This window comes from Fimicolochytrium jonesii, assembly GCF_025526975.1.
Source record: "Fimicolochytrium jonesii strain JEL569 chromosome Unknown EV422scaffold_33, whole genome shotgun sequence".
Lineage (NCBI taxonomy): Eukaryota > Fungi > Chytridiomycota > Chytridiomycetes > Spizellomycetales > Powellomycetaceae > Fimicolochytrium > Fimicolochytrium jonesii.
Window position 1 is genome coordinate 202,919 of NW_026515700.1, and position 19,399 is coordinate 222,317.

General features: G+C 58.4%; 9 protein-coding genes across 9 annotated transcripts; 5 read left to right on the forward strand and 4 right to left on the reverse strand.

Annotated features, from left to right (window-relative positions):
• Positions 1 to 291: 291 nt before the first annotated feature.
• EV422DRAFT_272191 (uncharacterized protein) lies at positions 292 to 2,182 on the reverse strand. The gene has a single exon (XM_053065876.1). It carries the CDS (start codon positions 1,876 to 1,878, stop codon positions 601 to 603), a length of 1,278 nt encoding a protein of 425 aa, XP_052921819.1. The 5' UTR covers positions 1,879 to 2,182; the 3' UTR covers positions 292 to 600.
• EV422DRAFT_500751 (uncharacterized protein) lies at positions 1,916 to 3,172 on the reverse strand (the record flags this gene model as incomplete). The annotated part of the gene is made up of 5 exons (XM_053068153.1): positions 1,916 to 2,140; positions 2,220 to 2,245; positions 2,323 to 2,696; positions 2,771 to 2,856; positions 2,936 to 3,172. 5 exons carry the CDS (start codon positions 3,170 to 3,172, stop codon positions 1,916 to 1,918), a joined length of 948 nt encoding a protein of 315 aa, XP_052921820.1.
• A 940-nt stretch (positions 3,173 to 4,112) lies between these two features.
• Positions 4,113 to 5,850, forward strand: EV422DRAFT_544244 (transcription initiation factor IID, 31kD subunit-domain-containing protein). The gene is made up of 5 exons (XM_053071377.1): positions 4,113 to 4,194; positions 4,263 to 4,921; positions 5,002 to 5,138; positions 5,212 to 5,337; positions 5,416 to 5,850. The coding sequence occupies exons 2-5, from the start codon at positions 4,567 to 4,569 to the stop codon at positions 5,662 to 5,664; spliced, it is 867 nt and encodes a 288-aa protein (XP_052921821.1). The 5' UTR covers positions 4,113 to 4,194; positions 4,263 to 4,566; the 3' UTR covers positions 5,665 to 5,850.
• Positions 5,851 to 5,984: 134 nt separating this feature from the next.
• EV422DRAFT_544247 (pyridoxal phosphate-dependent transferase) lies at positions 5,985 to 8,163 on the forward strand. Its single transcript, XM_053071378.1, has 4 exons — positions 5,985 to 6,241; positions 6,316 to 6,765; positions 7,144 to 7,403; positions 7,488 to 8,163. Exons 1-4 carry the CDS (start codon positions 6,179 to 6,181, stop codon positions 7,936 to 7,938), a joined length of 1,224 nt encoding a protein of 407 aa, XP_052921822.1. The 5' UTR covers positions 5,985 to 6,178; the 3' UTR covers positions 7,939 to 8,163.
• Positions 8,164 to 8,262: 99 nt separating this feature from the next.
• Positions 8,263 to 11,089, reverse strand: EV422DRAFT_623130 (WD40-repeat-containing domain protein). The gene is made up of 2 exons (XM_053074212.1): positions 9,005 to 11,089; positions 8,263 to 8,923 (listed from the first exon to the last, which is right to left on the reverse strand). The coding sequence occupies exons 1-2, from the start codon at positions 10,957 to 10,959 to the stop codon at positions 8,278 to 8,280; spliced, it is 2,601 nt and encodes an 866-aa protein (XP_052921823.1). The 5' UTR covers positions 10,960 to 11,089; the 3' UTR covers positions 8,263 to 8,277.
• Positions 11,090 to 11,237: 148 nt separating this feature from the next.
• EV422DRAFT_544253 (UbiA prenyltransferase family-domain-containing protein) lies at positions 11,238 to 13,299 on the forward strand. The gene has a single exon (XM_053071379.1). It carries the CDS (start codon positions 11,327 to 11,329, stop codon positions 12,878 to 12,880), a length of 1,554 nt encoding a protein of 517 aa, XP_052921824.1. The 5' UTR covers positions 11,238 to 11,326; the 3' UTR covers positions 12,881 to 13,299.
• A 64-nt stretch (positions 13,300 to 13,363) lies between these two features.
• EV422DRAFT_272488 (Aldehyde/histidinol dehydrogenase) lies at positions 13,364 to 15,494 on the forward strand. The gene is made up of 3 exons (XM_053065879.1): positions 13,364 to 13,836; positions 13,958 to 15,076; positions 15,164 to 15,494. Exons 1-3 carry the CDS (start codon positions 13,627 to 13,629, stop codon positions 15,338 to 15,340), a joined length of 1,506 nt encoding a protein of 501 aa, XP_052921825.1. The 5' UTR covers positions 13,364 to 13,626; the 3' UTR covers positions 15,341 to 15,494.
• A 219-nt stretch (positions 15,495 to 15,713) lies between these two features.
• EV422DRAFT_272286 (uncharacterized protein) lies at positions 15,714 to 17,009 on the reverse strand. The gene is made up of 4 exons (XM_053065877.1): positions 16,867 to 17,009; positions 16,386 to 16,793; positions 15,943 to 16,249; positions 15,714 to 15,843 (listed from the first exon to the last, which is right to left on the reverse strand). The coding sequence occupies exons 1-4, from the start codon at positions 16,876 to 16,878 to the stop codon at positions 15,779 to 15,781; spliced, it is 792 nt and encodes a 263-aa protein (XP_052921826.1). The 5' UTR covers positions 16,879 to 17,009; the 3' UTR covers positions 15,714 to 15,778.
• A 323-nt stretch (positions 17,010 to 17,332) lies between these two features.
• EV422DRAFT_272412 (uncharacterized protein) lies at positions 17,333 to 19,224 on the forward strand. The gene is made up of 3 exons (XM_053065878.1): positions 17,333 to 17,662; positions 17,738 to 18,002; positions 18,364 to 19,224. Exons 1-3 carry the CDS (start codon positions 17,559 to 17,561, stop codon positions 19,096 to 19,098), a joined length of 1,104 nt encoding a protein of 367 aa, XP_052921827.1. The 5' UTR covers positions 17,333 to 17,558; the 3' UTR covers positions 19,099 to 19,224.
• The last annotated feature ends 175 nt before the right edge of the window (positions 19,225 to 19,399 follow it).

The following is a 19,399-nucleotide window of genomic DNA, read 5'->3' on the forward strand; positions in this document are numbered from 1 at the left end:
TATTTTCACTCTCTCAAACGTATTTAAGGAGGTTTTTTTGCAAGCTTCGTTGGTGTCGATATTCATTAATAGGACATCAAAAGTCAAGTATCCCACTCCGGCCCTCTCAGGACCGGCTACGTACATATGATACAATACATATGAGCGTGCCAGGCCCTCGAAAGCAAGGAAAAGGGGACACTAAATCTGAGAAAAAGAAAAGCCAATCGCCTTCTCAGCAAAAGCCCTAATACGGAGCTGCAATATCACCCCCGAAACATATTCCCCAACGCCATCCTAACAACATTCCTCCTGACCGTCGACAACCTCTCCACATCCTCATCAGTGGCTGGGCGGTATCTCAGGAATTGCGTGTTGCGGAGGGCGCAGGTTGAGACGAAATCTGGGACTTTTTGCGAAAGAAACGATGAGTTTTTGCGATGATGAAATGTCTGGAGATGGAGACCGTTACCTTTGTTGACCTCATCCACGAAATCGCGAAAGAACTCCTCCTTCTCGCGGACGGCGGCGATCTGCTCCTCATTATAGTGTTGCGATTCCATCGTCTAGAAATAAAACATGGCATCCAATGCGGTTCAATCAGCAAGCAGCTATCAAACATCATCGAGTATATGTCGCCTCAAAACGCACCTGTCGCGAAACCTCCCCATGATGCCTCAAATTGAAGTAATCGCTCCGATCCAACGCATGCGGCGTGTGTTTATTCGTCGGATGTCCATGCGCGCCATATCCCGCGAAATACCTGTGCTCGCCACGCTTCTCAACACTTGCCGTGTTTGCGGATGATGAACGCAGTTTCTTTTCCCGGTACATCTGCATGACGTCCCCGATGACGAAGGAAGAAGATGCGCGGCGGCGGAGGCCGTTGGTGAAGGGGAGGGGGGTGAAGTTGGGGTCCTTTGGGGTTGATGGGTTGGCGTTGGGGTTGGTGGAGGCGGGTTGACCTTGGCTGGGTGTGGGTGCTCCGCCGTTGCTTGGGCCGGTGTGGGGCGGAGCGCGGGACGTATTCGGGGTATTGCTTGGGTTTCGGCTACCGTCGTTCGAGCCGCCGTCGGGCCTACGAGGCGGTGCGTCCTGCGGGGTGCCACCGCGACTGTCATTCGAGCCGCCGCGGGGAGGTACGTCGTTATTCCCGCCCATCGGTCTGTTGGTCGGATCCCACTGGTCGTTGTTGCTTGGACGTTGCGAGCTAGGCGTCCAGTTGGGCTCCGCGCCTCCCCGGCCGTCCTGCCATTGATTATCACTTTGACCTTGGCCCCAGTTGCCCGATGCGAAGAAAGGGTCTCTACCGCCACTCTGCTCTTGTTCCTGTTGCTGTTGCCGTTGATCATCACCAGGCTGTCCCGATCCCTGCATCCAGGGTGGGGATCCGTCCAAACCGGGAGCTGGACGGCCGCTTTGGTTTGGGCGCGATTGATCGTCGCGTGGGGAAGGGAAGGCTGCGAGATTGAGGTTGGCTCGCCAGTCGCGGGATGCGGATAAGCGTTGCGAGCCTCGACGTCGGTCTTCATCTTGCCATTGATCGTCGGCTTGTTGAGGTCGGCGCCTCCGTTTACGAGATGCGTCCGTATCGGAGTTGGAGGTCCGGCTGCCGTCTTGCCATTCATCGTCGTCTTGACGTCCAGGTCCTTGACCCCCCGCCCAACCCTGCTCGGGATCTTCATCTTCCCCACCTCGACGTCCATCATCCCACCCCTCATCATCGCTGCCTTGAATTTCTTGCCCCTGCCAACGATCCCGACCTAGCCCTTCCAACTCCTCAACATCATCATTCGAAGTCGGCACATCCCATATCGGTTTCAACAACCTCGGGTCGGTAATAACGACATCCGGAACGATCGAGTTGGAGTATCTATAGCACTGCCAATCGAAAGACATCAATACCAACACTCGAAATACAAAACCCGACCGCCAATCAACTCACCAACAACTCCGCATCCGGCAAAACGTCCCCTTCCTCGTCATAGCCGTTGCTTTCATTCCCGTATCGGAGCGCGTACCGGACCGGAACGTCCGGGTACATCCCCGAGTAATGCATCATGTCGTCTACGGTGGCGTTGTTGGAGTCCGGGTAGCCTTCGTACGTGTGTGCGATGTGGAGGTGGTGGTGTTGCCAGCGGGCCCAGTGGCGGTCGATATTCTGGGGTTGGGGGTGAGAGTGTGAGTTCCATATCCATGAAAGGCTTTGCAAGTCATGAACGGGAGAAGGAGAGCCTTACCCCGTGATGAAGCCAGAAGATGGGATCTGCGCAACAGAAACAGAGTAAGCAAGACGCCCAATCAGCCCTCCCCGTTTCGAAAGAAAACCCTTACCGTTCGTACTCGTAGGCGCGGTCGCGAAATCCCCGCCGTCCCCGCCGACCCCCGAATGCACCAGATTATGCGGCAACGTCTCCAAAAAGCTCCGGAACAGCCCGTATCGCGCCATCCCGGTGATCATCTCCAGTTCCACGGGGCTGAACGTCGCGGGGATCAGCGTTCCCTGGGGGCCTTGCACCCAGTTGCGGTCAATCGGGTGCGGGGACGGCCAGGTGGCGAAGAGGTGGGTGAAGTTGGAGGCGCCGATGAAGTGGGAAGACGAGGGGGAAGAGTCGGGCGAGGACCCGGGTGTGGAGGGTGTGGGGCGGCCGTAGAACCTGGCGGACCAGAGGATGGAGGTTTCGGGGGATTGGGAGTCGTGGGACCAGTCCCAGAAGCTGGGGTTGGGAGCATTTGAGAAAGAGTGAGGTTATGGGTTTGCGGATGCGGTGTAGGCAAGGAGACTACGTACGGGATGCCCTCGTCCCATCCACAGTGCCTGATCAAAGCTCGTTCATAAAGCGAGATGAAGATTCGATGCCACGGAAGGAACTGCGGCTGCAAAAAAGCAACATAAAAATCGAGTGAGCCCCCTCGCCTCGAAAGTAACGAAAACCATTCATCCCAAAGAACTCACCGTCCCATGCGTCTCCGCCGCAACCCTCCAATGCACATACACAAAATCATCATACAGACTCGGCATCGCGATTTTTCGCCCGACCCCATCTCTGACCCACTGCGTCTCGCGGGTGGACAGGCGGGAGGGCTGCTCGCGCAGGCAGACCGTGGCGAGGATGTACCGCTCGCGGTCGTGTTCGGAGAGTTCGCGGAATTCGCGGCGGACGCGGGGGTGTCGGCAGGAGGTGTGCGGCATTGGGGGAGCCGGGAGTGGGGGTGGGGGTGTGGGGTCGGCTTGGGTGGATGGGTGTGGGCCGTTGATGTCGTTGGGGATGGAGGGTCCCCAGTTTGAGCTTTGATCTTGCTGAGGCGGGCCTTGGGAGCTGTCGTCGCCGAAGTCGGATGGACGTTCGAAGTCGTTGCCGGGGTTGGACATGTCGGGTGGGCCTTTGGAGTCTTCGGAACCCCAGTTTGAGTCTTGGGCTTTGACCAGGGTGGAGAGCACGACCAGCAAGAGGGTCGGGACGAGGATTGAGAGATGCATTTGAAGAGAAAGTCGTTATCTGAACAGGATTTGGAAAGTTTCTGTTGCGAAGAGGAGGTTTTATATGAATCTCCTCTCAGACTCGGCGAATTCCGTTGCAGGATAGGCAGGGCGTGCCTTTTTATACTTGATACGGTCTACTCCCTCTGTTTCACTCCCACTCCTCTGGAGCGGCGGGCCCCTCGCCTGAAACGGTTTCTTGGCCGTTCTCGCCAACACTGCCATACGCGGCCGAGCGCTTGGCCGTTTATGTGTGCATTCGGGGACGGGGGGGAGAGGGGCATTATTGCCATAATTGGGGATGGCGAATGAAAACGGGGGGAAAGTGGGGGAGGGGTGTTTAACAGCATTTTGACGGGCTGGCCGTTTTTCCGAGTGCGGATGACCGTTGCTTATGTTGCGGCGGGTGCAGAAAGCAGGCCGCTGAGTGTGTGTGTATAAGGAGGACTTTGCGGATGGACGGACCGGGGGCAGGACTCGACTCCTCCAGCCTCTCGCCTCTCTCCGCACAGAGAATGCAGAGGAGTTCCGTCGTCGTTGCTCTTTTGACGGCATCCCGTCAACCCCGTTTTAATCCTCGCTGAGCACGTGACTGTAATTATATTCCCCTAACGCAGGCCCTCGTCAGATTGCTCGACCACTCAAGGCAAACCCATCCAGGAGCTCATCAGTGTAAGGGATCAAGACCTCATCCGCGACTGGGTGCTTCGAACAAGCTTTTCTTGTGAAGTACAGTACGCTCAGGAATCCCGGTCGATTTATTGTGTGCCTTTTCGCCAAAAACTTCTGTTATTTCCCACAGTTGAAACACGACTTTGCAAACCACAAACGAAAGCAGGAAGGCCGCGAGTCCCAGCGATCTGCGGATTCTTCTCTACTGCTGAGAAGTCTGCAGCAAAGAAGTAGAGTGATACGGTTGGTGGACCGAAGCGACTACGGAAACCGTGCCCGGTAGATTCGCAGGGGTTTGAATAGTAGTCGAGGAGTACAGGAAACGACGCACTTGCTTCGACAACGAATAGCCGGCGAAAACGGGTCAGCTGTGCTAAGGACTCGTTGTCGTAGCCTGGAGTAGCTCAGAAAAGTTGGAAGCAGAGCGAAACGGGATGACGGTCCCAATGGACCCCTCAACGCCCACCCAACCAAATGGGACCGACCGAGCCCACATCCCTGATCGGGAATCCACCCCCGCGCCTGCCGGCGGCAGCAGCAGCACAAGAGGCAATCCATCCACATCCTCATCGCACGATGCCTCGGCAGCAGCAACGCCACCGCCTGCGCCCACGAAACGATCGGATAGGACAGAAGCCGAGGTGTTGATTGACGCGGCGAATGCGCACGGCCGGCAGGATGCGTTGTCGTTGCCGAAAGATGCCAAGATGGTCTCTTTGGTGTTGCAGGCGTTGGGCGTGGATGAATATGAGCCGAGGGTTGTGCCGCAGTTATTGGAGTTTATGCATCGTGAGTTGAGGAATGATATTGAGGAACTCAGAAGGGCATAAGAGAGGCAACATAAGTCTTATCGGCTCGTCCCCGTTCAGGATACGTATTGGATGTGCTGGGCGACGCGAGGACATACGCTGATCACGCGAACCACACCCAAATCAACACCAACGACATCCGCTTAGCGATCGAAGGGCGGTCTGTGCATTCGTTCACGGGTCCTCCTCGGCGAGAGGTGCGTTGAAACAATTTTCGATATAGGGCAGGTCGGCGCGATCAGGCCACTGAGTACATCTTTGTGTGAACAGATTTTGGAAAGCATGGCAGCAAAACGCAACGCGATACCCCTGCCTCTCATTCCGGAAAAGTATGGCGTGCGGTTACCACCAGAGCGACATACGCTTACGGGGACGAACTTCCAGGTCGTTGTGCAGGTAATGCCATGCACTCTGTACCATCGCATACTTTTGCACCACGGCGAGAAAGACCAACCCCTCTCCCATTCCATGTAGAAATCGAAAACAAAACCACCACCCCTCCGCGCGGCCCCACCCGACCAACAACAACAAGCATTCACCCACGACGACCAGCAGCACCAACCAATGGACATCTCCCAACCACCGCCTGTATTACCGTCAGCAACAATGCCGAGTCTCCCACCTCCAGCACAAGTATCACAACAACCGCTGCCGGGACTGCCGGGGTTGCCGGCGATGGAGACGAAGGCTGCGGGGGATGAGGATGATTATGATGAGGAATGAATTTGGGGGCGGGAGGGGGATGGTTGTGTGAGAGGTGGGGAGGGAGTATGGTGGGCGGTGCGGGTGACGAGATGTCCCAACTTCCTTCACACTTTGGGGGATGAACGAAAGCGGCCGATTTCCGCTTGTATAGAGTGGTATGCCCATGTACATATAATCTACTGGCGCACATCTTTTGATTCGGTGTTTGTGTTGTTCGCAAGCTCCCTTCTGAGAGCGTACTGATGGGAAGTTACAGTAGTGGGACGCGCGTGTGACGGCGGAGAAGGAGCCAAGGGAGGTGTGACTCCGCTGACTCCTCCAGAAAGCAACCCCAACCCCCCCCCCCCTCTCCTTTCTCCGCAACATTGCCGCCTGCCTCCCTCCCTCACATATCTATCTGCCCTCCACTGGAAGTGGCCTCTGCCTCGCTTGTCACTCCTTCGTCTAGTGTGGGTCGCAGCCGCCTTTCGTACAAGTGTTTAAGGAGCCCGATACAGTGTGAAAACGAGGAACCTCGAACGGAACCTCAACGATGACGAAGCCCCACCACTTTTCGCTCGAGGCCGCCGTCCGGCCCAATATCCTGGCGCTGAAGGTAATGCCTTGCCGTTGACCAGACTCGCGCACGCCAGACAATGAACTCAACTCACCCATCCCACCAACCCCCAGCCCTACCGCTGCGCCCGCGACGACTACTCCACCGGCATCCTCCTCGACGCCAACGAAAACTCCTTCGGCACCTGTCTACCCCCCACCCTCGCCCCCTCCTTGCTCCCTTCCACCCCCTCTCTCCTCCCCGCCACCTCCGACACGCCCACCGACACCCACCTCGAACGCTACCCGTCCCCGCACCAACCCACCCTCAAACACCTCATCTCCTCCTTCCGCGCGCTCAACCCGACCACAGGGCCCGAGAGCCTGTTTCTGGGTGTTGGCAGCGATGAGAGTCTTGATCTGATCGTCAGGGTGTTTTGTAGGCCCGGTGTGGAGAAGGTGTTGGTGTGTCCGCCGACGTATGGGATGTACGGGGTTGTGGCGATGGTCAATGATGTGGGGGTCGTGGAGGTGGGGTTGGAGACGGGGGATGACGGGAGGAGGTTTCAGCTGAGGGTTGATGAGGTGGGTATTCGTGGGAGAGCGGCGAGTGTTAGCGCCCCAGCGAGGACGAACGCAAGTGAAGTGAGAGCTAAACTCTGCCCGAGCGGAACGTGCCACATTGCGTTCAGACGCGCAATGGTCCCCCTCCCTGCCGCTCTTAGCGAGCTGCGGCGAGCGGCAGATCCTTTTGCGAGCGATGCGAGCTGCTCTGCCCACCGACCTCTCGCTGGCGCTCCGAAAAATCGCTGCATTTCACACTCCAGAGGATGATGGACACACTTCGAAACCCTACTGGCGGGCACATCTCCTTTTTTCCATGTTTTCGTTTTGTTGACAAACCCTTCCCAATCGTTCATCCTCCCCCCCCCCCCCCTCCCCCCCCGTCACCCCCCAACACAGATAAAACACCACCTCCGCACCGACCCCACGATAAAAATCCTCTTCCTCTGCTCCCCGGGCAACCCGACCGGCACCCTCCTCCACCACGCCGACATCAAATCCCTCCTCGACTACGAACACTACAAAGGCGTCGTGGTCGTCGACGAGGCGTACATCGATTTCTGCGAGCCTGGTGCGAGTGTCGCGACGTGGACGGAAGAATACCCGAACCTGGTGGTGACGCAGACGTTGAGCAAGAGTTTCGGGTTAGCGGGGATCCGGTACGTCCCAAACTCATAATCACACCCCTCATATCATCATCGTACGGGGATCGTCAACTTATCAAAATCTGACGCTTTTGTTAGACTGGGAATCTCCATAGCCTCACCCGCAATAACAAAGATCTTCAACGCCACAAAAGCCCCCTACAACATCTCCACCCCAACCTCCCTCCTCGCCCGCGCCGCCCTGTCCCCCGCAGGCGTCGCCCAGATGCGCGAACATGTCGCCAGCATCACCTCCCAGCGCTCCGCCCTCATCGCCGCCCTCGCCACCCTCCCGGACCTCGCACCCCCCCGCGGCGGCACGGACGCGAACTTCATCCTCATCCCCGTGTTGAGAGACGGGAAGCCGTGTAATACCCGCGCCCACGCAGTCTACAAACGCATGGCGGAGCATGCCGCCCGCCAGGTGGTGGTCAGGTTCAGGGGCATGGAGAAGGGGTGCGAGGGGTGTTTGAGGATCACGGTCGGCACCGGGGAGGAGAATAAGGCGCTGGTCGGGTTGTTGGGGGCGGTGTTGGGGGAGACTGCGTAGCGGGGTGTGGAGAGTCTTTTCAGAGGCGTACTTTTAGCATCAAGGACCAGCGTGTTGAGCTAGACTAGGTTGGGTATCTCTCGCAATCATCAACTTTCATGTTCTTCTCCCCGAATATAATTTACACATGAACCCTATGAATACAGAAATAATGATAGATGCGCGGGCTGGCGGTTCTATACATACAGCGCTGTCTATGCTATGCCTATCCTAATGCGAGACGGTGCGCTGGGGTGGTGAGGCGCGGCGGGCCCTTGCGGTACGGTTATTGCGGCATAGTGTCCGAAGTAGGGTACGGCGGTGGGGGGGGGGGGGGGGGGGGCGGGGACATCCGGGCGTTTACGTGTCGACCTGCATAGCGTCTTCGTCCTCGGCCTCGTCCTGGTCTTCACTGTCCTCGTCATCCTCCTCTCCTTCCGACGACCCATCCAACATCGCCCCTGCGCCATGCACATGCCCGTTCCCCACCCCCGCTTTCTCAATCCACCTCCTCACTTCATCCCCCTCTCCGTTCTCCATCGCCTCCTCCGTGGACTCGTCGTCCACCGCATCCAACCCGCCCATCCTCTCCACCGTCCAATCCACCAAAAAGCTCCCCCGGACCGCCTCCCCCGCCGCCCGCTCATGCCGCTCCGTATACACCACCAGCGCCTCCACGACCTCCCTCCCGCCCCGTAGTCCCAGCAGCGTCTCGGGGCGCACGCCGTGCAGAATCACATACAGCAGCGTCTGCGCGACCCTCGCGTGGCGCGTGTTCGTGTTCCACGCGCGGAGATGGGTGAGCAGTTTGAGGAGGTTGGGCGGGGAGAGACGCGGGAGGAGGGCGTCGACGGCCAGGGAGCCGGTTGTGGAGTCGCGGTCCGGGCGCGTGTGCAGGAGGTCGGTGAAGAGCGCGAGCAGGCGGTGGGGTTTGGAGAGGCGGAGCGCGAGGAGGATCGCGCGTTTGTAGTCCCGGGTGTGGAGGTAGTTTGAGAGGTCTTGTTCACTAAAAAAAACAAAAACGGAAAAATAACGACAGGGTGAGTTTGGGGAGGCGGGGGGATTTTTTCTGTGAGGCGACACTTACAGCAAGACCTGCTCCTCATGCACCTTCTGTTTCTCCTCCTGTTCCTGGATCGTCACGTCTTCCCACACGACGACGGTCGAATCCGACGACCCGGACACAACGCGTGTCTCGTCCTTCGTGACCGCCAGCGCCCATATCCGGTCCTCATGTCCATCCAACGTGCCCACACACTCGTTCGTTCGAATCGTCCACAGCTTGAGGAGCCCGTCGCTCCCGCAGGACACGAGCTGCATCCCCGCGGACAGAAACGCGCAGCGGAGGACGGAGTTGGTGTGGCCCTCGAAGGTCTTGACGCAGGAGAAATCGGTCACGTTCCACAGCTTGATGGTCTTGTCGGTTGAGGAGGTTGCGAGGATCTGGTCGACGGGGGAGAAGGCGACGCTCCACAGCCCGCGACGGTGGCCTTTGAATGTTCCGAGGAGGCGGCCGTCGTCGGTTGACCACAACTTGGCGGTCTTGTCGAGGGCGCAGGAGGCAAAGACTTTGTCGTTGGGAGCGACTGCGATGGATTGGATGTCTTTGTCGTGGGCTTGGAACGTGTAGCGGGTTTTTAGTTTTACGGGTTCAGAGGATGAGGAGGGGGTGATCGGGATGTCCCAGACTTTGATGGTACGGTCGTGAGAGCCGGTTATGACAAAGCCGTTGGATTTGCGCGGGAAGGCGACGGCGCTGACGGGTTCGGTGTGGCCTACGCAGGTGCCGACCTTGACACACCTGTTGTCTGCGTTCTCCTCCTCATCAGCGTTGAATCGCCATACGACCGCGGTGTGGTCGTGTGACCCGGAGACGAGCATCGTGCCGTCGCGGGAGGCGGCGACGGACATGATGATCTCGGTGTGGCCGTAGAGGATGTCGCAGTCCATGGTGGAGAGGTTGTAGACGCGCAGCTGTTCGGTGTTGGTTACGACGGCGAGGTGGCTGTCGTCTTTGCCCACCAGAGCGAGATCGAGGACTTCTTGGTTGTATCCTGCGATCTGCCGGACTCGTTTAAGGTTATCCGTCACATCGTAGAAGAGGAGGTTCTGGTCGGTGGTTATTGCAACGAGGGTTTGCGTGCTATTCAGGTAGACCGACCCTGAGATCTCGTGCTTGTTGTTTTCCTCTGCGGCCTGGGTGGCGAGACATGTCCCTGATGCCACGTCCCATATCCTCATGATACCCTTGTCTCCGCCCGTGTAGACCACCAAGTTCCCCTTTTCCGCAAACGGCGAGTCTGCAGGCAAGACACCGAGCGTCTCGACGGATTCGTAGATCGGCAGGGTCTTTTCGAGTTCGTAGGTGCCCATATTCCAAACGTTCAGCACCTTGTCTCGCGCTCCCGACACCAGTAGGGACCCGTCCAAGCTGAAATCGAGACCTCTTATCACACTGACGTGGCTGTCCAAAACCGCGACGCACGCCCGTTTGTGCAGGTCCCACACACGGATCTTGCAGTCGTCGCTACCAGACACCAGCCGAATACGCTTCTTGTCCGAGTGGAACTTAACGGCGCTGATGATACCCCCGTGCCCCTTGAGGTTGTGTGTGCAGAACCCTCCGTCCACATCCCACACCTTCACTGTGCTGTCCGCCGACCCAGTCGCCACCAACGTCGACGTTGCATCAAAATCCATAGCGATCACCGGCGCCTCGTGTGCCTTCCAACTCCGCACCTCGTCTCCCGTCTCCAAGTCCCACAGCTTCAGCAGCAAGCTCTGACTCGCGCTGACCAAGTGTTCCCCGTCCGGTTTTACGGCGAGACAGGAGATGACGTCCGACTCTCCTTTCAGCCTGAACACCTGGTGGCCGGTGGCGAGGTCCATGACGTTGACGTCGTCGCCGACGGGGGTGATGAGGAAGCGCTCATCGGCTGTGACGACTGCTTTTCCGCCGGTGTATGTGGACTCGATTGTGGTTGCGACCTTGAAGTTTGTCTTCAGGTGCAGTTTGCCGTATTGTGCTGTTGCCGTCGCCATGGCTTCCGGGTCTGTTGCTTTGGGGTGGAGCGATACGGAGCTCACGTCGTTGGCCACTTTCCTCTGCTATCCGTGGGATAAGTGAGTACTCCTACGTGACCGACACACCTCTTTGCAGCACAGTAGGAGTGAACGGGAAACGCAGGGCAAGGGAGGCAAGGGGAGTCTGGGAAGCGCGTGTGGCGCACGGGGTGGCTTGCAGGCCGCGTGGCTTGGGCGTCCCCCGGGCAGCTACTACTCACCAGACTGCTAACTAGGCCTTGCAAGTTCCTCTTTCCCACGCCCCAAAAACAACAACTGCAAAGCGCACGTCCGGCGCTCGCTCAGCGTCTCGAACAAGTCGGACAGCGGGAAGAAGGTTCGAACGATGTGGCAGCCCCACTTGCAGTTCAGGATCGCTTGCCGAGGCATTTCCGTTGCTGAGGGTAGCGCTACGGCGCGGAATTCCCAGGCATCCAGGCGAACCCACCGCCTTTCACAACAACGGCATCAGCGGAGGCCTGCGGAATGCGCTCACTTACAGCACAGAAGCGACACGAGGATACCTGATGAGCGCAGCCGGAACCTATCTTTTTTCAGTGGATTTTTGGGCACCAGGCGAAAACAGTCGAAACAGTCGCCATTTGCAGCATTCCTAGCTGCTTTTCAAACACCATCACGGGGGCTTTGTGGGCGGACGAACATAGGGGCACGGTCGAGGCCGGCGAGTGGGATATGGGCTATGCCGGATGCGCGCGTGGCGTCGTCCTTAGCGTCGGGATCCCTGGGAGGGCGGAAGGAGGTGGGAACGACGACAGGCGCGTCGCGGAGTGCAGAGGGAACGCCTTTAGCAGGGGAACAACAAGGAACGACGACGATAACATTGAATTCAACATCCAGCTCAATACCTGACCCAACCTCCCCTCCACCGACACCCCTACTTCCACCCACATCCCCATCGATCGATGAGCCCGTCGTCTCGCCTCGAGATCTCCGCTGGTCGCCCGCGCCTCCATTCACACCCTCCATATACCTTGCCCTCTCCAAATCCAAACTCTCCGCCTTCGTTGTCCTGACGGCCATGGCCGGCTACGCGCTCTCTCCCGGCTCTCTAACCGTCAGCACGCTCCTCATCACAACCGTCGGAACCGCCCTCTGCTCCGCCTCCGCCAACACCATCAACCAATGGGCCGAACAGCCCTACGACGCCCAAATGGCCCGCACGCGCACCCGCACTTTAGTCAAACACGCGGCATCCCCCCTCCACGCCTTCTCCGCGGGCATCGGCGCAGGCGTCGCCGGCACCGCCCTCCTCTTCACCTACGTCAACCCACTAACCGCCTCCCTCGGCCTCGCCAACATCCTCCTCTACACCTGCGTCTACACCCCCTTAAAACGCGTATCCATCGCCAACACCTGGGCCGGCGCCATCGTCGGCGCCATACCCCCCCTTATGGGCTGGGCAGCTGCCACAAACTCCATCTCACCAGTAACCGATTCGGGTGCGTACATCCTCGCACTCATCCTCTACGCGTGGCAGTTCCCGCATTTCAATTCCCTTGCATGGAACCTCCGCCCAGATTACTCGAAAGCCGGATACAGGATGATGTCGGTGACGGACCCAGCGCTGAACGCACGCGTGGCACTCCGGTACGCCGCTTCCCTCTTCCCAATATCCTACCTCGCCACGTACACCGGTCTCGCGACGACGTGGTTCGCCCTAGACTCGACCCTCGTCAACGCCGGGTTGCTGATCCCCGCGATCGCGTTCTGGAAACGGCCGGATGATAAGAGTGCGCGCACGCTGTTCTTTGCGAGTTTGGTGCATCTGCCGGTGCTTTTGATCCTGCTGATGGTGCATAAGACGCCGGAACAGGAGGGGGATGAGGGAGGCGAGAAGGCGTGGTCGTGGGACGGGGTTTGGAGGATGTTGGGGATTTGAACACCGCCCGAAGGGGGAGTACGCTAGAATCCTCCCATCAACCATCATTGATCTCACGACACAGGCATCAGGAAAGGGGGCATCGCTCGACGTGTCTGCGATGACTCCCAAAGAAGTGCTGAAGCGTAGATTGGCAATCATAGATATATCCCATAAATACAGAACATAGCTGCGAAAACGGTCACCTAGGACCCCCTGCGGAGGGAAATCATTTTTGCACATGGGCGAAATAGCTGCGAAAACGGTCACCGAGTACTTTTTGCGATGCCGTAGAAGGAGCTTTTTGCGATGCCCCCTTGTGTTTCGTCCATAGAGAGAGCTGATGGTTTTCGTGCAGCTTCCGAAGAGAAAAGACCGGGGGTTTGTCTTCTCTTCTGCGTCCCCAGGGTTGGAAAAGAGGAGGTCCATGTAATAGTAGCCGTATGAATCAGAGGGGAAAGCCTCTTCTCGCGCGTTGCATTTTTCATAAACACCCCCCCCCCCCCCCTCCTCAGCTCCCAACCCCCCTCAGCACCCATCAACAATGACCCACCCCGCCACACTCTCAGAGTCCGAGGACCCCGCCCATCTCGCCCAAGCGGCCCGCACCGCCTCGCTGGCCCTGCAGTCCGCGACCCCGGCGCACAAGTCGGCGGCGTTGAGGCGGATTCACCAGTTGTTGGCGGAGAGGAGGGGGGCGATTTTGGAGGCTAATCGGAGGGATTTGGAGGTGAGGGAGGGCAGGGGAGGGGGGAGGGGGCGGAGGAATGATTGAGGTTCTGAGCGAAGCGAGGAGAAGGCGAGCGGTGTCGAGCCAAATGCCCCCCGAAGGCGCAAGAATGCTTGAGGGTTGTGAGCTTAGTGAGGAGAAGGCGAGCGCACTGCGCCGGAGGTGCAGGAATGGTTGCATGTGGCGAGGTCGGAGGACTAGGATTGCAGATCGCCCCAACCTTCTTGTCGCGAGCGGAGGGAGCAGGGTATGGTTTCAAACCGCCGCTCCGTTTTGATGGCCGTTGATGGGTTGATGGTTGATGAGTTGATCAGTCGTAGACTGTTGATGATCATTCCTCACCTTCTCCACCTCTCCATTCCCCTCAGGCCGCCAAAAAAGAAGTAGACGCCGGCCGTCTCTCCCCCTCCCTCTTCGCCCGCCTCGACCTGTCCCACGGCGACAAATTCGCCTCCCTCCTGCAAGGCGTCCTCGACGTCGACTCCCTCCCGGACCCCACCAACAAAATCACCCTCGCGCGGCGTCTCGCGGACGACCTCAACCTGTACCGCGTCACCTGCCCCGTAGGCGTGCTGCTGATTATCTTCGAGGCTCGCCCCGAGGTGGTGGTGCAGATCTCGTGTTTGGCGATCAAGAGCGGGAATGCGGTTATCTTGAAGGGCGGGAAGGAGGCCGCGGAGAGTAATCGGGTGTTGTTTGCGGTCTTGAGGGAGGCGTTGGAGGATGTTGGGAGGGAGTTTGCGGCGGAAAACAAGGTTGCGGGTGTCACGCACGACGACGACGACGACGACGACGATGAAGACGTCGAAACCGCCACTCGAGCGAACCAACCCTTCCCAATCCCCCCAACCGCCATCCAACTCGTCTCTACCCGCTCCCAAATCGCCACCCTCCTCACCCTCGACACCTACATCGACCTCGTCATCCCCCGCGGCTCCAAATCCCTCGTACAATACATCCAATCCTCCACCCGTATCCCCGTTCTCGGCCACGCCGACGGGGTCTGCAGCGTGTTTATCGACGCCTCTGCCGACGTCGACAAAGCCGTGAAAGTCGTCGTGGACGCAAAGACGAGTTACCCCGCCGCCTGTAATTCAGCCGAGACGCTTGTCGTGCACCGCAAGGCATTGCCCACCGTCCTACCCAAACTCGCCGCTGCCTTGGTCAACCACGGCGTCCAACTCCGCGCCGACCAGGAATCCCACGCCTGCCTCGCCTCCCTCAACATCCCCTCCACCCCCGCCACCCCCGACGACCTCACAACAGAACACCTCTCCCTAACCCTCACCCTCGTGACCGTCGCCTCCCTCGCCGCGGCCATCACGCACATCAACACGCACGGATCGCACCACACGGACGTCATCGTGACAGAGAAGAAGAAGCGAGCGGAGCGGTTCATGCGCGATGTCGACGCCGCCGGCGTGTTCTGGAACGCGAGCAGTAGGTTCGCCGACGGGTTTCGGTATGGCTTTGGCGCGGAGATTGGGGTACGTTACCGTCTTTTATCGTTTTTCTTCCTCCCCCCTCTCTTTTCATTAGGCCCACTGACGTTTTTTACTCGACTTGGTTTCTAGGTCAGCACCAACAAAACACACGCCCGCGGCCCCGTCGGCCTCGCCGGCCTCCTGATCTACAAATACCGCCTGTACGGAGCCGCCGGCCACGCCTCCGCTGCGTATGGCGTGTCCGGTCATCAGACGCCCTATCTGCATCAGGACATTGACGGCGTGCACGGCGTCGAGGATTTGTAGGACGGCGGAAAACAGGGCGTCTATCCCCTATGCCGCTTCTTTGATATGAGTTTTTGCATATGAGGGTGGATCATCCCTGCGCATATACGCACAAGACACACCCCCCGTCCCCTCTTACGCAAAAAACCCCATCTTTCGTTCACGCAAACAAAGCGGATCAAAACACCCCTTCTAATATAAAACAATTCAAAAGCATCGAAAGAAAAGCCGCTTTTTCTATCGGGGGGAACATCACACCCCCATTTCCTGGGGGCGTTTGCGGTCACTACTCAACAGGCTGGTGGTGGATGTCTTCCTCTGGGGAGCTACTAAGTGCGGGGGCGGGCTACGAGACGTGCGGGGGCTATATACATGTTTTCTTTGGGGGGGGGGGGGGGGGGGGGTGGTTTCTGTTTTGGTTGCGGTGGGTGGGGAACGTGGTCTGCACTATGGCGGGGACTAGAAGGTGGACCATTGCCAGTCGGAGGGCACGGACATGAGGGACATGCCTGTTTTGTCGTTTTCTGTAAAAGGGGGAAAAAGGACTTGGGTGAGCTGGGAAACGGTACCACAACCCCCCCACCCCGTGGAAACCGCCCGTTTCGCACCACCGCCCAACCCACCTCGCCCCTTCTCGACGCCCGTCCCAATCGGCACCGCCTTCGCCGCAACCGACGGCACCACGCGTCCGGGTATATTCTCCGTATCCGAAAGATGACTATGCGGTGGTGGTGGTGGATGATGATGTGGGCGAGGCGGGGCGGGGCCGAACGGCGCGGGGGCGGCCTTTGGGGGTGCGCGTTGTAGGATGTTGTAGCAGGTTGTGCAGACGCGGGAGAGGGCGCCCGAGGGGTGGTATTGGCAGTCCTGGTCGAGGCGGATGGAGTGGGAGGAGCAGCGGAGGCAGAAGACGCCGCCGCATCTTCTGCACTGATTTCGATTTCGAGAGAAAATAGAGGTTGGAGATGGTCAGCGAGCCGGCCGTTTTCTAGAGGTGAAAGGCGCCCCAACCAACCACCCGCCGCCCCCCCCCCCCCCCCCCCCCCCCCGCATTTCCCCGACTCACATGATGCCTCCGAAACAAAAAGGTAAACCTCTGCCCGCACGCATCACACCCCATCGAATGCTGGTCCGGCTTCCAGTGGCTCCTCGACGGCGGGCCCAACATCTGCTGTCTCGCCATCTCGTTCCTGAACCCCGGCCGCGTCATCGGCGCATTGTGTAAGTTGCGCACAAGGCTCGGAGATAGCACCGACACGGAGCTTTCTGACCGCTCGCGGGCGGGGTGGTGTCTCGATGGGGGAAGGGAGGATTCGGGACGGAGGGAGGAGGGCGGGAGGTCGGTGGACGAGGAGGCGGCGGCGGAGGGGACGGAGGAGTGGCCGGTGTGGGTGGAGGAGTAGATGGGGTTGGGGTTGGGGTTGGAACCCATGACCGGGTGGGAGGGCCGTTTGTGGAGGCGGTTGTAGAATGTCTGCCGGAAACAGACATAGAGGTTTGGTGTCAGCGGGAGGTAACCGAGACGTTTAATCTGCTGGGACACTCACCTGAGGGTCCATGTCGTATATCTATCCCGGAAAGTTGGGAGTGTGCTGTATTTTGAAGGAGGAGGAAAAGAACACTCCTAATGGGTGCAGGGAAAAGAGTGAAGGTTCAGGCGCCTGGCACCACGTCGCTCGACTTTCGCAGCACAGGCATCCGGAGGAGACGAGGGTCGGGGGCGGGGTTGGAGAGCGACGGTACTGTATGTAGCTACTGTGGCCGGGGCGATGCAGTAGGAGAGTAGGAGGTGGTCTGTACGTTCGTCTTTCCGTTGGCGGAATGACGATGAGCGGCTGTCAGGAGGTGTTACAAGTCCCACCGCAGCTGCAGCTGGAGAGAGGTCGCAGGAGGATGCACCACGGCGGCGGTTCGTCCTACATATACAGTGCAGTGCGTCCGAGGGATGGTCTCCCGATAGTCTGCCGACAAGCACCGCTGCTGGTTGTGCACGACGCAGCAAGGGCCCGATGCGTCGAAATCGTCGCTGTGGAGGCGTTCAATCCCTCTCCCCACTTCCCACGGCGTCCAATCCCCCAGCAACAACAACAGCCGCTTTGGCGGGGATAGATCCCTAACGGACCCAAAGCACTCCGCACCAACCAGTCGGGAGGAAGGAAGGCCCCCCAATACCCTACGCTACTGTCTCGGTCTCACCACCGCTTCCCTCCGCAGGGAGGCTCAAATACGAGAGCGAGCCATGAGCATCACCATCCTCCCCATGAGGCTGCAGCTCATAACCCTCCCCAAGGCTTCCTTGTACGGGATCATGCAACCCGTCGTAAAGAACCTTTTCTTCAGAGAGTATGTTCCCCCTCCCGTATCCTCCGTCTCGCATGACTTTCCTTACTCAGTGTTTTGAAAAAAAAAACAAAACAGAAAAGCCTCCTTCTTCTCCTACACCGAGAACGCCCTCGAAGTCTCCATCATAGCCGACGTCGACACCGTCCAACACGACTTTGCCGCCGTCAGCTGCCCCGGCCTGATCATATGCGCCGACCCGTTTCGCGCTATGCAGGTGGACTCGGACTCGGGGTATGGGCTGGATAACTCGGCCCAGCGGATTAATGAGATTTCGTCTCCGTTGGCGAAGGCCGGTGTTAGCATTTTTTATTTGTCGACTTATCAGACGGATTATGTTTTTGTGAGTACCGTGAACGTAGTGAGCGTCTGCGGCGAGCGAAGCGAGGAGCAGGGATGCTTGAGGCAGGCGAGCCACCAGGCGAGCATTGGGTCAGTCTGAGAGACCGAGTGTCAGCGAGGTCAACCAGAGCGAACGCTTCGCGAGCCAGAGGCGCAATACTCCCCTCACGCATTCTTTAGCGAACCTCAGCGAGCCTCAGATCTTTTGCGAGCAAAGCAAGCACCACATTGCCCCCAAGGCGCAACACTCCCCTCATCCACGTATTTGTTGATGGGTGGTTGCTGGGTTGAGGATTAATGGGTTGATGGGTTGATGATTCGTTGAAAGTTGATGGTTGACAAAGTTTTGTTTCTTCGAAAAGGTGAAAGAACGTCGGATGTCGCTAGTGATATCCACCCTCCAAGCGCACGATTTCCACTTCTTCGACCTCGACGACCTTGACCTCGACTGCACACCTCCCACAACACCGGCAGCAGGTGCACCGACCTACTCCGACGCCACCTACAGCTCGTCCTCACCCACGCGCAACATCCTACACACACCCTTTACCGCCCTATCAGGCATGGACTCCAGCCCATCCTCACCCTCCAACCCTAAATCATCAACATCCTCATCCGACGACGCCCTCCTCCAAAACGGGAAATTCATCGCCCGCAAACTCATTCCGCGCTACACCGTCCGTCTCGTCGGCCTGAACCGCGAATACATCGACACATGGGCCCTCAGTCTCGTCAAAGTCTTCTTCTACGAGGAAACCCTCACCCCATCATCACAATCATCACCACACTCCGCCGAACCACCCGTCGCAGGCCGCTTCTTCAACTACACCGCAACAGAAGAAGGCATCTCCGTCATCGCCGACGAAGGTCTCCTGGAGGTCTTCCCGGAACACATCCTGAACACGAGCGCGAGCCTGAAAGCGCTGAAATGCATTCAGGTCGATTTGAGCGATTACGGGTTGGATCGGTGTGGGATTGTGTACTCGATGTCGGAGCCGTTGGCGAGGAGCCAGATTGATCTGCTTTATGTTAGCACTTACACGACTGCTAATATACTGGTAAAGTGCACACACACACCCCATGCAGTTTCGTTTTGATGTCTCGTATTGCTGTCAGTTCTCACATTTACGTTTGGGGATTTTGGGTTTTGTACAGGTAGACGCCGGCGACCTCCCCCGAGCCATCCACATCCTCGACGACGTGATCCACCGCGAAGAGGAGCACAGATACCGCCGCGATTCAGACCCGTCCACAACGCCGCTCATCACCATCAACGAAGCGCCCGACGCTTGATACCCCATCAACCCGACAGCGTGGGTGATGTATACCGTCCTTCTTTTTTGTTTTCCCCCCAATTTTGTATATATCTCGTATCTATCCTTGTATCTATCTATGTAT